At 38.4% G+C, this 12,962-nt stretch overlaps 2 protein-coding genes across 2 annotated transcripts; one reads left to right on the plus strand and one right to left on the minus strand.

Annotated features, from left to right (window-relative positions):
* Positions 1 to 177: 177 nt before the first annotated feature.
* mrs2 (magnesium transporter MRS2) lies at positions 178 to 12,314 on the plus strand. Its single transcript, XM_068324675.1, has 12 exons — positions 178 to 1,046; positions 1,604 to 1,668; positions 2,249 to 2,285; positions 2,402 to 2,514; positions 6,655 to 6,816; positions 6,943 to 7,073; positions 7,312 to 7,428; positions 7,890 to 7,959; positions 8,151 to 8,233; positions 8,616 to 8,733; positions 9,437 to 9,550; positions 9,728 to 12,314. Exons 1-12 carry the CDS (start codon positions 677 to 679, stop codon positions 9,785 to 9,787), a joined length of 1,440 nt encoding a protein of 479 aa, XP_068180776.1. The 5' UTR covers positions 178 to 676; the 3' UTR covers positions 9,788 to 12,314.
* On the minus strand, positions 2,835 to 5,856 carry LOC137601367 (integrin beta-1-like). The gene is made up of 6 exons (XM_068323525.1): positions 5,394 to 5,856; positions 5,087 to 5,297; positions 4,877 to 5,006; positions 3,894 to 4,194; positions 3,523 to 3,801; positions 2,835 to 3,015 (listed from the first exon to the last, which is right to left on the minus strand). Exons 1-6 carry the CDS (start codon positions 5,645 to 5,647, stop codon positions 2,835 to 2,837), a joined length of 1,356 nt encoding a protein of 451 aa, XP_068179626.1. The 5' UTR covers positions 5,648 to 5,856.
* Positions 12,315 to 12,962: the final 648 nt, after the last annotated feature.

A 12,962-nucleotide genomic window follows, 5' to 3' on the forward strand; every position in this document is an offset into this window, starting at 1 on the left:
ATATCACCGCTTTGAAGCGGGATTTAATTAATTTGAATCCTGCTCCTAAGCTTCTACAGTTAATATCTTTATTTTTTTGCTTATTTATAATTTTTTTGCATAGAATTTTTTCTGTTCTTGATTTACGTCGGTAAGTGATCTTCTCAACTAGAGACGATCTTGGTAGTTGAAGCGGTGCATTATGGTCCGAAACAGTCTTGTGTTTGAGTTCTTTCCACTATGCTAACCTGCGCAAAAACAATCTATTATTATCTTAAACATGAGCTGAACTAGTGTTGTGCTTTAGTCTGTAACTGTCGGCGGGTAACTGGGTGAAGCTTATCGTATTCTCCTTTACTGTCATTAAGTATTTCAAATGATAATGACGAGGGCGCACATGCTAGTTTACTAACACAACTCCGCAGCTCTCTGACAGCTGAAGGGAGTTAGCAGACGGGCTCGGCAGCGTTAACCAGTATTCCATCTGCATTTGACCCGTGGTTGTGGACAGTCAAACTAGTATTTTCGCGAACAGACACGTGGCTCCTAACGACATGGCTCCAAAGACTGAAGGGTTACAAACACTTTGCTTCTTCCCATTGCTAACTCTGTCCTCTTGAGACCACTGTTTGTTCTTGGCTGTTGTGTTCTGGTTGGAAGACCTCGCTGGGGCGCTGATCTCCACGTCGGTCTCATCATGGCAGGTTATGTGAAGACTCTGTCTCGTAATGGCCTGGAGGTCAAGCTACGCCGGGTGCTGCTGACCGGATGTATTAACTGTGCCGGGATGTGTCTCCCATTCAATGGAAGCTTTTTTCCAAAGCGTCGTTGCAGTTCTATTTTCTCCTCAAGACTTGGTGCGATCGGAACCTTCATGCTTTGCGGTATTCGTACAGCAGTCTGTCCGCTGAGGTCTGCTGCTACATCTGGAACTATTAAACCCAGATTGAACGCCTACAGTGAGGTGGTATCAAGAACGCCAGTGACGTCTGGATGTCAACACAGAAGATCTCAGTCTGCGACGTGGAGAAATGAGAAGCTGCTAAAACAAGTTGCACCGGGCCCCGGTAAGTGTCACTCCGTGACTTCACAATGCATGTTTACATCTTCTGTCCTGTAATAATAAAACATTGTTTTGTAGGTCTCCATCATTAATATTGTTAGCTGTCTATTACTGATCACTGGGGGAGTTATTGTCGATCATCTTAAACCGCTTATTATGACATTATGGCATGGATCCAATTTCGCATGACGGATTTGCACAAGCCACCATGGGAATACCTTGTGTAGCTACTTAACTTTAAGTATTAACTCTTTTCAGGAGCTTGAGACATGTTATTGAGAGCGCATACCCAAACACACATACCCACACATTGGTGGATGTGTGTGTTTGGTGATTTTTGTTTCAGAAATACGTCATGCAAATGTAAAAATAAGTCTTGGTTTTTATCAGTATATCAAATATGGCATCAACTTTACATTATCAAATTTTAATCGATGTTTGGTATTCTGACATGCTATTACAGTATCCTCTTCCTCTCCTCCATAATGCTTATCGGATATCTGGTTGGATAATTTAAATATTCCCCTTTACGTGTGGTTTAAAATCTTTTTTTCTTTTTAGTGTCCTTCGTCCGCCACAGAGTGACCGATGCCTGCGTTTCAAGTGTGTCTCCATTTTTTGTAGTGGTAAGGCACAGAACTTTTCACCACTTTACATTACTGCCAGTCTCTGGATTGAACATCTATATTACAATGCAATAATGTAACTATGGTGCCTGCTGCACTTTGCGAGTAGCACCCAAAATTTATGGAGTTCAAACTATATTTCAAGAGGTGTCAGTTTGCCTCCACGGTGTCCTTGAGATGGCAACGTCCCCACCAAGTTGCTCATTGGGAACAACAAAGATGTAGCTGTCTGCCACTCTTCCATCGTCCTCTCTGTATTTGCATGCCTACAGGTCCCTTCTGTGTGTGTGTGTGTAAATGTACATAAAATATCGTCAAAATTTTATTCAATATTTGATTCATTCAATCATGCAAGGAGGATATAACCTTTTATGTATCTCTTTTTTTTTTTTTTACAATACCACACAAAGACCATATGTTCATATATTTCCTAATTGTTAAACACAAAAACAAGAAGAATATTTAAAGCAATTGAGTTTATTATTAATTTGTTTTATTTAGAACATTTTTTCAACAAAAGTGTAGGTTGAAGATGTATGTTTGTTCAATGTCAGTAATCAAACTCCTGATTATTCCACAGATGAAATTTGACAAAGAGGGAAATGTGACAACATTTGGTAAGTGTTGGAAAATAAATTGGCTTTGATTCATTTACATTGAAGAGAGAATCAGGGGTTGTTTTTTTTTGAAGACTTATGTTTATTGTCCTGGTGGGATACTTTTTTCTTAACAGAGAAGAAGAAAACAGAACTGTGCCAGGAGCTTAGTCTTCAGGCACGAGACCTTCGCTTTCAGCACGCTACCAGCCTCACTGCCAGAAACAGCTGCATTATCATACGAATGGAGGTATGCTCCTTTCTCTTATTAGCACTCTGTGATTGATGGGACAATTTCCTGCACCAAATAAACTCACGTTAAGCTCATCTTTGATGTGGGTGATGATTAGGAGATCTTGTGGCTCTGAGTCTTACCTAAATTTCTCCTGACAATGCCACATTCATGACAAATCAGAAATTATATAAAATTAGGAACACTTCAGAAATGTGTCATCATATTGTGCTCCAGTATCTCTAGTTGTATTTGTTCAGATTATTTTAAGAAATACGTAAATTAAATCTGTAAGTTTAATGCATAAGCTAACATTTAAAGTAAAACCAGAGAAAATTTTACATCCGAGGACAATCTCTATCCCGTAGTACAATCAACTGTCCTCCCGAGGGCGTTCTGGAGTAGGTGTAGTGGAAGATGCAAGAGTCCTCACGGCTTCTCATCGAACATAGTGGTTCGGTGATCTCTTGTTTGAGCTCCACCATCCTTACAGTGAGGTAGCCACACTCTTCGTCACACCTGAGGAAGACTGAACATGTTCAAACCAGGAAATGTCCGTGCACTTGAAAAAAATCCCAACAAATATTTTTATTTTGTAATTAATTCATATCTGAGGAAAAATTATTTAATAACTATAAAATAAAATTGTTATAAAGAGACCAATTAACTCCTTTTCCAGGCAGTTGTTTTGAAAAATATTATGACTAAATGGCAACAAGAAAATGCTTTTTTAAATATCTTGTGAATTGTCCTATGATTTAACCAATCATTTAGTTTAGTTTTAGTTGATCCCAAAAATTTTGAGTACCTATTTACTTTTTATCATTCTGCACACTTTTTTAAAATTATAAGTCAATTGTTCAGTCATCAAAAGAAGATACGTGTTATTTTTGTGCCCATGAATAAACCTAAAAGCACGTCTTACTTAAACGTCTTTACACTGATATGTTTCTACAACTTAATTTCTCGTATTGCCGTTATTCTATATATAATAACCTGATTGTAGGACGAGAAAGCGGTTCTCACCTGTTCTTCTTCCTTCCTGTCCCAAATGCCCGACATTCCACACAATCTCTGTGCTGCTGGCATACACCTATACAAGTTGGGCAGTCCTCACAGGTCGCCCCCATATATGGAGGAGTGCACATACATGTTCCACACTGACAAGACCCTCGACCATTACACAGCATCTGGTTGTAAGCCATACAGGTAGCAGTTTCCATGGAGCAGCTGCAGTCTTCACCCATCCAATCATCGTCACAGACACAGTTTCCACACTGGCACTTGCCATGGCCCCCGCAGATTCTGTTTGACCAGATGTTAAGTTTTAAGTATAAGTGTGCTTCTTAAATAAAGGTGAGGTCTTGAGCAGAAGCTGTTTACTATTCATCGCATACCTGTTCTGAAAGCGAGGACAGTCAAAGTTGCTGCACTGGCAGAATTGTCCACTATATTTTTCTTCCGGTTTTTCTCTGTTGTCACACTCACAGAAGCCCTCCACACACTTCCCCCTACCACTGCATAAAGGGGCATTTGGGCCAGAACGGCAGGCTCTTTCATCTAGAGAAAAATATGCATCTGTCTGGCATTGTTGCCCAACATAAGGACTGTAGCACTCACAGCGGCCACACACCAGAGCCCCGTGGCCACTGCAGCCAAGACTGTATTCCTCACGGTCTCTTGTGCAGCCACACTGACCTAAGGAAATACATTTTATTAGTTGCTTGATAAATATTCCATTCTCAGTCTTCAGATGACTCATTTTCATCCCATCCTCCAATCAACCTACATATGTAAACACATGTCCAATTTCTTTCAGTGTCAGATTTCATTTATAACAGCTTATCCTATGTAAGGGTCTGGGAGGGCTGGAGTTTATCTCTATAAAGAGTCTTTATGAAGAAGAATTACAAGCTACAGATAATTTAGAGTAATCGATTCACATTTAGTGCATCTTTTGTGGTGGAAGGAAACAACAACCCAGAGGGTTCAGAAATGTACAGAACATTTCTCAGGTTCTCAGATGGATTTTAACGGATAACCTTCTTTTTGTAAGGCAACAGTGCTGCCCACTACTTCAGCATAAAGTCCACTGACAAAATTAAGCCAAAATTTTCTAGACAGCAATACTACCATCTTTGTCACCATCAACTACCCACCCATGCAACTGCCTTTTTCTTAAGGCATAATATACAAAATCTAAAAAAAAATGTAAGACTTGAGTGAAGGTCTGTGTGATTACCATGACCTCAACCCATTTTGTCAAAATGTGTTTGGCTTTTGTTTTTTCGAGCAGTCGAGTTGTCCATCTTCATGCAGTATTATGCTGATTGTCTCATGCCCTTATAACTGGCTGTCAATGGGTTCCGAAGTTACTCACACTCCAAAGTTATGTTTAACTTCACACTCATTGGAAATTGCCTGGGTGTGATGTAGAAACTCCATGGCCCAGTCCTGTTCTGCATCTCTTTGACACTCCCACTGGCACAGTGGACATTTCCAACATTTACCTGCACAGAGCAGAGTTTATAACTGAAATAAATACTCTTTAAAATTCTGGACAAGTCCTGTGCACCTTCATGCTGCTGACCTGTACAACCATTGGGTTCCTATTGTCGATGGTTGTAAGTGTAATGTTGACTCCAGCTGGCAGAGGGCTGATATCCATTTTAAGCTCTGTGACTGGCTGGTCTGTAGGCATGGTGATCGTGAGAGGGAAGGACTGGCTGGCCCCTGGCCTCAAACGTAGAGAGAGCTCCTGGGGTTGGAGGAATGGGGCCTCGGCACTCATCGGCTCAGTGCTGCAGAAGTTCAGATCAACATCTCAGACATCATTGTGGTCTTGAACCAATAATGACTGGTATTCAGTCTAAGCATCTTTAAAGTAGGAGACTTACCTGCTCTCATTCTTAAGGACCTCCACTCCACTCTGAGGGTTATACATGTACTGTTTGGGACAGCCTGCCCTCTGCAGTCCCTTTAAGGTATTACAGCGGATGCTAAAAGAAGGAGACGCACACCAAACACACTTGGGGCTGGACTGGATGCACTCATCACAGTTGGAAGCGGATTTGGGACATGTTTGTTTTTTGGTGCAGCTATGACTTATCAGAACCAGCAGCAGGAAGAGACACAGCAGCTTCAGATCCATTCTGCATTCAGAATAACGCTTTGGGTTGATGTTCTTATTAATCAAGCCCTTGTGGGAAAACGCTGTATGTGACAAAGCAATAATGAGTCAGCCTTAGCACATAATTACATCTCGCTTCAAAGTAGTGATGTATTGTAATTGTCAGTGTTGGTGTGTTTGTTCGTCCGTCCGTTAGTCCACCAAATATCTTCACAACAGTTGCAGATAGAAAGATGACACAAAAAGCACATTACGCAGGCGGCAAAGGGGATGAAAATGAGATGATGTGAGGAAGGCCATAGATCAAAGCTAGTACTTTGATCAATGACAGTAGGTCAGAGCACTAGCTTTGATCATTTACCTATTCAGTGCATTATGAAAGCAGGAATGACATTTCAGGTGATATTATGGATTTGTATTGTTTATTTAGGGATTATCTTATACCTAACACTGAGTATATTGTCGAACTAAACACTATCTCTGTCTTGGCAGAAGAAACCATAAGCCATAGAAACAGTACTTCTGTTTAAAATATAAATGAACTACTATGACTTTCAAAGTCAACTAGTAATATTCTAATATACCTGTTAACAGCATTCTGTAATGTTGATCTTATTATGCTACATAAAACATACACATCAGTTTCAGTACCTGAGGTATTGAAGGCTCTGTTCTGCAGTTGCGTCTCAGGTACAGTCTGCCTCCACTTCAGTCATATATTGGCTGGGTGTGAATGCAGCTTGAGAACTGGGATGCTTGACTCTGATCATCGCAGCAGTGTCATGTTTGGCTCTGGAGAGCAAACACAACGGTGAACTTTAGCACGCTTTGTTTCACAACAATGCTTGTTCATTGGCTACGTCTGTTGCAGCAAATATTGACGGATCAGAGTCAACTGTATGGACCATGGTTGTCATATGTAGTTTACGTGCACAGAAAGTTTTGTGATGTTTGTATGAGTTTCAGTATTGGCAAGCATTTTCCAGGGGATTTGTGTTTTCTAACATCCCCCTTCTGGTTTTTCACAGTCTTTGAAATCCATTGTGACCCCAGAATCCCTGTTGGTGTTAGATTTTCGTGGAATGGGATTGGAGCGTTGGCTGGTCCTGGAGTTGGCTCCTCAGCTAGCCTCACAGACACACACTTTGCCCTTTGAGTTCAGAGCACTAGAGGCCATACTGCAGAACAAGGTAAAACAGATTAGAAGAACACTATGTCAGTATATTTAGGTATCTGAACTAGATAAAGCATGTGTCTATTCTCAGATAAGTGTGCCTATGACTATGAAGGTATGGGTCATGTCTCTGTGTCAATAGGTAAATAACCTTCAAGCTCGCCTCAGTGATGTCAACTCAATAATACTGGACACATTGGAATCCCTTGTTGATCCTAAAATCCTGTCTGCAGATAGAAGTAAGCTACATATGCTGCTGCAGAGCAGCAAAAGGTAAAGCACCCAATTACATGCATGGGCATAGTTTTCAAAGATAGTTACAAATGAGATTTGTGCACACTTTGGTCTAAATCTCTGGGACTGGACTGACTCACAATAGTCCCTCACCTCTCATGTTTCCAATCAAAAAGCATCAACAGTCACACATCTCTGGTCTAAACTTGTTCTGCCTAACCAGTCACACTGCATAATCACAAATTTAGTTTTTTTCTGCCTCTTTTGTCTCCGACAGCTTATCAGAGTTGGACACAGACGTAAAAGTTTTTAAGGATTCCTTGCTGAAGATTTTGGATGAGGATGAGATCATTGAAGAGTTTTGTTTGACCAAGTGGACGGACCCAAGAGTTTTGTATGTCATATTAGTGCTCACTTACACTCAAAGGAACTTCAAAAACAGTTTTTCTTAAGAGCGATTTTGTAGCTAAAAGTCCTGAAGATGTTTCATTTCTTACTTAAACATTTTTGGATAACCATGACCTGGATAAATGAGTACCTACACAGACACGGCTGATCAGAAGATGCCAAACCTGTCTTTGGCATGAGTTGGCCTTGTGAGCAGATTTATTTCTCAACACAAAACTCCATGGTGAACAATCCTTCAGAACAATTTCAAACTTATTTAGTTCCATTTTTATTAATGTTAATTTTGATTCTGCTCTAAATCATACAAATTCACGACTACTTGTGAACACATGCTTTCAAGTTATTGAGAGTGTCTTCTCTCTTCAAGAAAAGGAAATTGAATATATGATTGAAAAAAAGTCATATGATTGTTATTCTTAAATAACCGTTGTTATATGTTTGTCTAAGTGAGGAGAGTAGTTTGGGTATTGACCACGCTGAAGAGATGGAGCTGTTGTTGGAGAATTACTATATGCAGGTAAGCCCATATATATTTTTAAGTAAGTAATTTCTAAGTGTTTTTACATGAATGTCACACCAGCTTTATCTTTGAGGTAACTCTTATACTTCACTCTTACATTGTTTTCTAGTGGTACAGGATCTGTCCAATTTATAATAGTTTTGTTTAATATTAAAAATACCACCTGATTTCAATGCTACTACCCTCAGGCTGAGGAGTTGGGGAACAGGACCAGAGAGCTGAAAGGACTAATAGATGACTCTGAGAATGTTATTTTTATCAACCTGGACAGGTACGCACATACAGTATATACATTATATAATTTGTATAGAGAGACCTAGTCAGTTCATTTTAAAGCTGAAACTTCTGTCTTTTGTAGTGAAAGAAATCTTCCAGAATTTTTTCACAACCATCATGTTTTACTTGTTTTCCTGCCATTCACTGGATTTAGTTTGAAACTGTTTTATTTACATTTTTTTAAACTCTATGGAAATATTTTTTGATGTTTTGATGGTAATATGATGGTTGACAACTGATTAAAAAAAGAGAAATGAGTACAAGAAGAAAAGCGAGAAGCAAACTTGTGCACCTATACTTTAAGTTGACACTTAATCACATACTCACACTTGAAACCGAATCTGTTTCTCCGTGTCTTTTTTTTTTTTTTACTACAGCCATCGTAACGTGATGATGAGGCTGGATCTGCAGCTGACGATGGGCTCCTTCTCCCTGAACCTGTTTGGTCTGATTGGAGTTGCTTTTGGAATGAACTTAATGTCGACATTTGAAGAGGTGAGACAGCTTTCTGATGAGGAAATGCGTCACAAAAAGTTTTTACATAGTATAAAGTATGGTGTTATTATATCCCGGAAAGCGGTGATGTATTTGTCAGTGTTTGTGTGTCCGTCCATCCGTCCACCAAATATCTTCACAACCGTTGCAGATAGAAGAGATGAAAGAAAAAGCACATTACTCAGGCAGCAAAGGGTATGAAAATGAGATGATGATCTTGACCTTGAGAAAACTAGGTCAAAGTCGAATTTCAACTATTGTACATATTTTGCACATATCTCAGGAACCAGATAAGATAGAAAGACGAAACAAAAGGCATTATATTCAGGGAGGTGAGGGGATGAAAATTGGATCACAACCTTGACCTTGAAAAACAAGTTCAAGGTCAAATTTTCACTTTTACACCTTTTCAGGGACACATCTCTGAAACTTGATGAGATATAATCACAAAACAAAAATGAAACATTTTCAGGAAGCCAGAGGCACAAAAATGTGTAGGTCAGGGTAAAATTTGGATGTGTCACGGGATGTTGTTGTCTCTGACTGCCTTGTTTTTGTTTGTGTTTAGGACTGTTAGTCTGATCATCAGGATGAGCATCCTGTGGACCTTCAAAACTTTGGAAATTTCACTGAAAACACTTTGTGCCTTTTTGTATGTTTATCCTCCTGTATATTTATGTTTTGTCTTTGTGTTTATCACCAGGAGCCTTGTATGTTCTGGCTAGTTACAGGATTCATGTTTTTGGGCAGTGGGCTTATCTGGAGGCGGCTGCTCTCATTCTTGGGACGACACCTAGCACCTGCGGCACCCCCACTGGTAATATAAAAGACTTCCTACAGGGGGGCCTCAAGTGAAACACAAGTGTTTTCTCTCTGGGTGGGGCTGTACAAAGTCCATTGCTCAACAAATTGTTTTCCTGATTTAATTCGATCTGGTTATGCTCGGTGGGTGGACAACAGTCAGATCCTTATTGTTGTCTTTTTTGTCATACAGATCCCTCCACTTTGGAAGAGAAGTCTAAAAGCAACTGATGTCAAATCAGGACCCAGATGATTCCTCCTCTCTTTAAAATACCACAGACCTTCTACAGACTTTAAAGACATTTGCTTTCATTCCCCAGACCTCCTCCATTTTCTACAGATGATTCTCTAGATTTTTATTTTTCATATGTACCTCAAAGTTTGGGATTGCATCCAAATGTCAGAAGACTTGGTGTGTGCTTCTGTGTACCCATTATTGGAATTTTCATTGGATTTATTCCAGATACACATTAGATATCTTCATATCTGAACATATGATAACTTCATATATGTAGATAAAACGTGTGCACAGACTTTTTTTATGTGATCAGCGGTTTTACAGATGTGTCTAAATAGAGAGGTGGCATTGGAACTGAAACAGAAAAACGTATAACTTACCTTCACATGACTTATTAAATTAATGTAATTTGTTATTTAATAAGTATAATTTCTTCAATACAAATATCCAAGCAAGATTGACTCATGTTAAGATGCACAACATTTTGAATGACTAAAATATTTAATGTGGTGGAAAATTTTTTCAAGCATTTCTGGCAGATCTATGGATGAGCTGCATCAGCTAATTTGTTTTCAAATAATGAGGTGTCAGTTTGGTTTTGTTACCTATTTATTTGGTTTTTGCTGGTGTTTCTGTTTTATTTGTCTTTCTGTCTGCTGGAAGGACTACATGAAAAGCTAAAAATGGATATAGATTAATTTCTTTTTTTAATATAATCCATTACATCATCTGGATACAGAATTTTCGTAACCACTGTCGATAGATAAAGGCAGTTGACAAATTGTTGCTTCCAACTTCATGGATGATGCCAACAATGCTTGGACAAATATAAAACATCCCCACAAGACCTTCCACAACTATCTCATTTGGATCCACGTAATATTCCACATTTGGGGATTTATAAAACTTAAATACTGTATGTAAGTCGGACATTTTACTACAATTACATAATATTTCAAGAAAGATTGTAGCTGAAACTGCATATTCAGGTAGGTAAAATGTAATTCTTCAGTAACTATCAAATTAGTAATTGCACCAGTGTGCTTCCACTTTAGCATAGGCTTCTGTGGTCAAGGTGTCTCATGAGTAAAAATAACATGACTATTGGATTTAAGTTTGATTATATAATGGGAAGACATTTGCTTTGAGTGTTACTGTGAGTTTCTCAGATTAACGTTTCCTAGTAACTGGAAGTTTAAGTAATGTTACTGTGGAGGCAAAACTGAAACCTTATCGCTTTTGCACGACAGCTACTGGCATTCTAAATGTTGACAGTGCAAGCCCATGAAACTTTTTGAAAGTTCTACCAAAGAAAGGTTTTGGTATTGCTCCAAACATGACACACACTGACAACCCACATCTTATGTTTGTGATTTCCAGCCTGATGTTTCAAGATGTCCTCAAGGAGCCAAATAAACCTTCAAAACCACCGCTATATTCTAAGGAAATTTCCAGTTAAAGGAATTGATGACAGTTGTAGCACAACACGGAAAAGTGTCGGAAAAGAAGTTGCAATTATTTAAGTGGAGAGATAGTAAAAAGACATAAAGTCCATATGGTAGATGATAGATTTTTTAATGAAATCGAAATATGGTATGCAGACTTGTTTTGTGCGTGTCAGAATAATTTGCTCTGTTTTCAGTCAAAATTGACTGAAGAAATATTAAACATCTCAATGTACTAGGTCAGTTCTGATCACTTTCTGTATAAATTTGACAAATTAACATAGTTGAAAGGTTTCCTGATTTTTATGATGGAAGTGCTGTAATATATACATGACAGCAAAAACAAAAAAAAATGACATTGCGTTAATGGTCGAGGTCTGCACCTGCAAGTAGGCTATTCAATCCTAAATTGAAGTGTATTTAATTCCGAAAAGTGATGATGTAACTGTTAGTGTTTGTGTGTTCATCCGTCTGTCCACCAAATATATTCATAACCGTTGCAGGTATAAAGATGAAAGAAAAAGCACGTTACTCGGGGATGAAAATGAGATGATGAACTTGAGAAAACTAGATCAAGGTCAAGTTTCAACTTTTGTACATTGTTTTTGCAAATATCTCAGGAATCGGATAAGATAGAAAGACGAAACAAAAGCCGTTATATTCAGGGAGGCAAGGTGATGAAAATTAGATCACAACCTTGATTTTGAAAAACTGGGGCAAGGTCAAGTTTTCACTTTTATACCTTTTTAATAGAACAATATTATAGGTTGTCCTGAGTCTGTGCTACAGTATACCTCTAGCAGTGGTCAACTTACAAATATGAAATGAAAAGCCGAATACTCAATAGGACAATATAGAATTGATTGCTGCGACTATTATGGAAGGAGGTCAGGGTCGGGGTGTCACGGGATGTTGCAATCTCTGACTGCCTTGTTCACATTGCAATGACCGCTCACGTGCACCAGATGGGATCACACAGTTTAAAATAGATTATCTGATTCGTCTGCATATACTGCAGCATATGATTAATGTATCCAAGGTCAGAATGAAAATGTTTGTGTCAGTATGAGATACAAAATATGTCATTAAAAATGACTGAAACACAAAACGTATTTATAAACATTGGGATTTTTCCTGTTTCAACTATATCGTTAGTATTTATTTATGTTGATAACATTTAGATACTATACTGTATTTCTGTATTGTCTTCTGTCATGCAATCCAGTTTGGTATTGTTTTTTCTGTCGCAGAAGTTTTGATGCACTTTAATGTTTAACAAGAGATTTGACACCAACATTTTCATAACGTTCATCAGAATTCACATTTGTACATCACCTACTTATTTAGCTTAAAATGGAACTTAATAACAAGGACTTAGTATCTGGTAATAGATAGATAGATAGATAGATAGATAGATAGATAGATAGATAGATACTTTATTAATCCCGGAGGAAATTGCATAGGGGGCTTTGGACCGTCAAAATCAAGCTTATATAAAAAAGTATGTAGTTAGGTAATAACAGAATAGAGGAGTGTTATTTCTCCCATGTAATTGCTTCTCCTAATTCCTAAATATAAGATGTGTTTCACATTGACTGTTATATCCGTTCGTGAACCAGTGCAGCTTCTCCATTTCGTTTCTTAATTATTTTTCAACAAACTTTAGGAAACTAATTTTTTTTACATCACAATACCGGTAATATGACGTAATGATCATAATAATTATTGACAACACACCCCCCCTA

The sequence above is a fragment of the Antennarius striatus genome, chromosome 9 (assembly GCF_040054535.1).
Source record: "Antennarius striatus isolate MH-2024 chromosome 9, ASM4005453v1, whole genome shotgun sequence".
NCBI lineage: Eukaryota > Metazoa > Chordata > Actinopteri > Lophiiformes > Antennariidae > Antennarius > Antennarius striatus.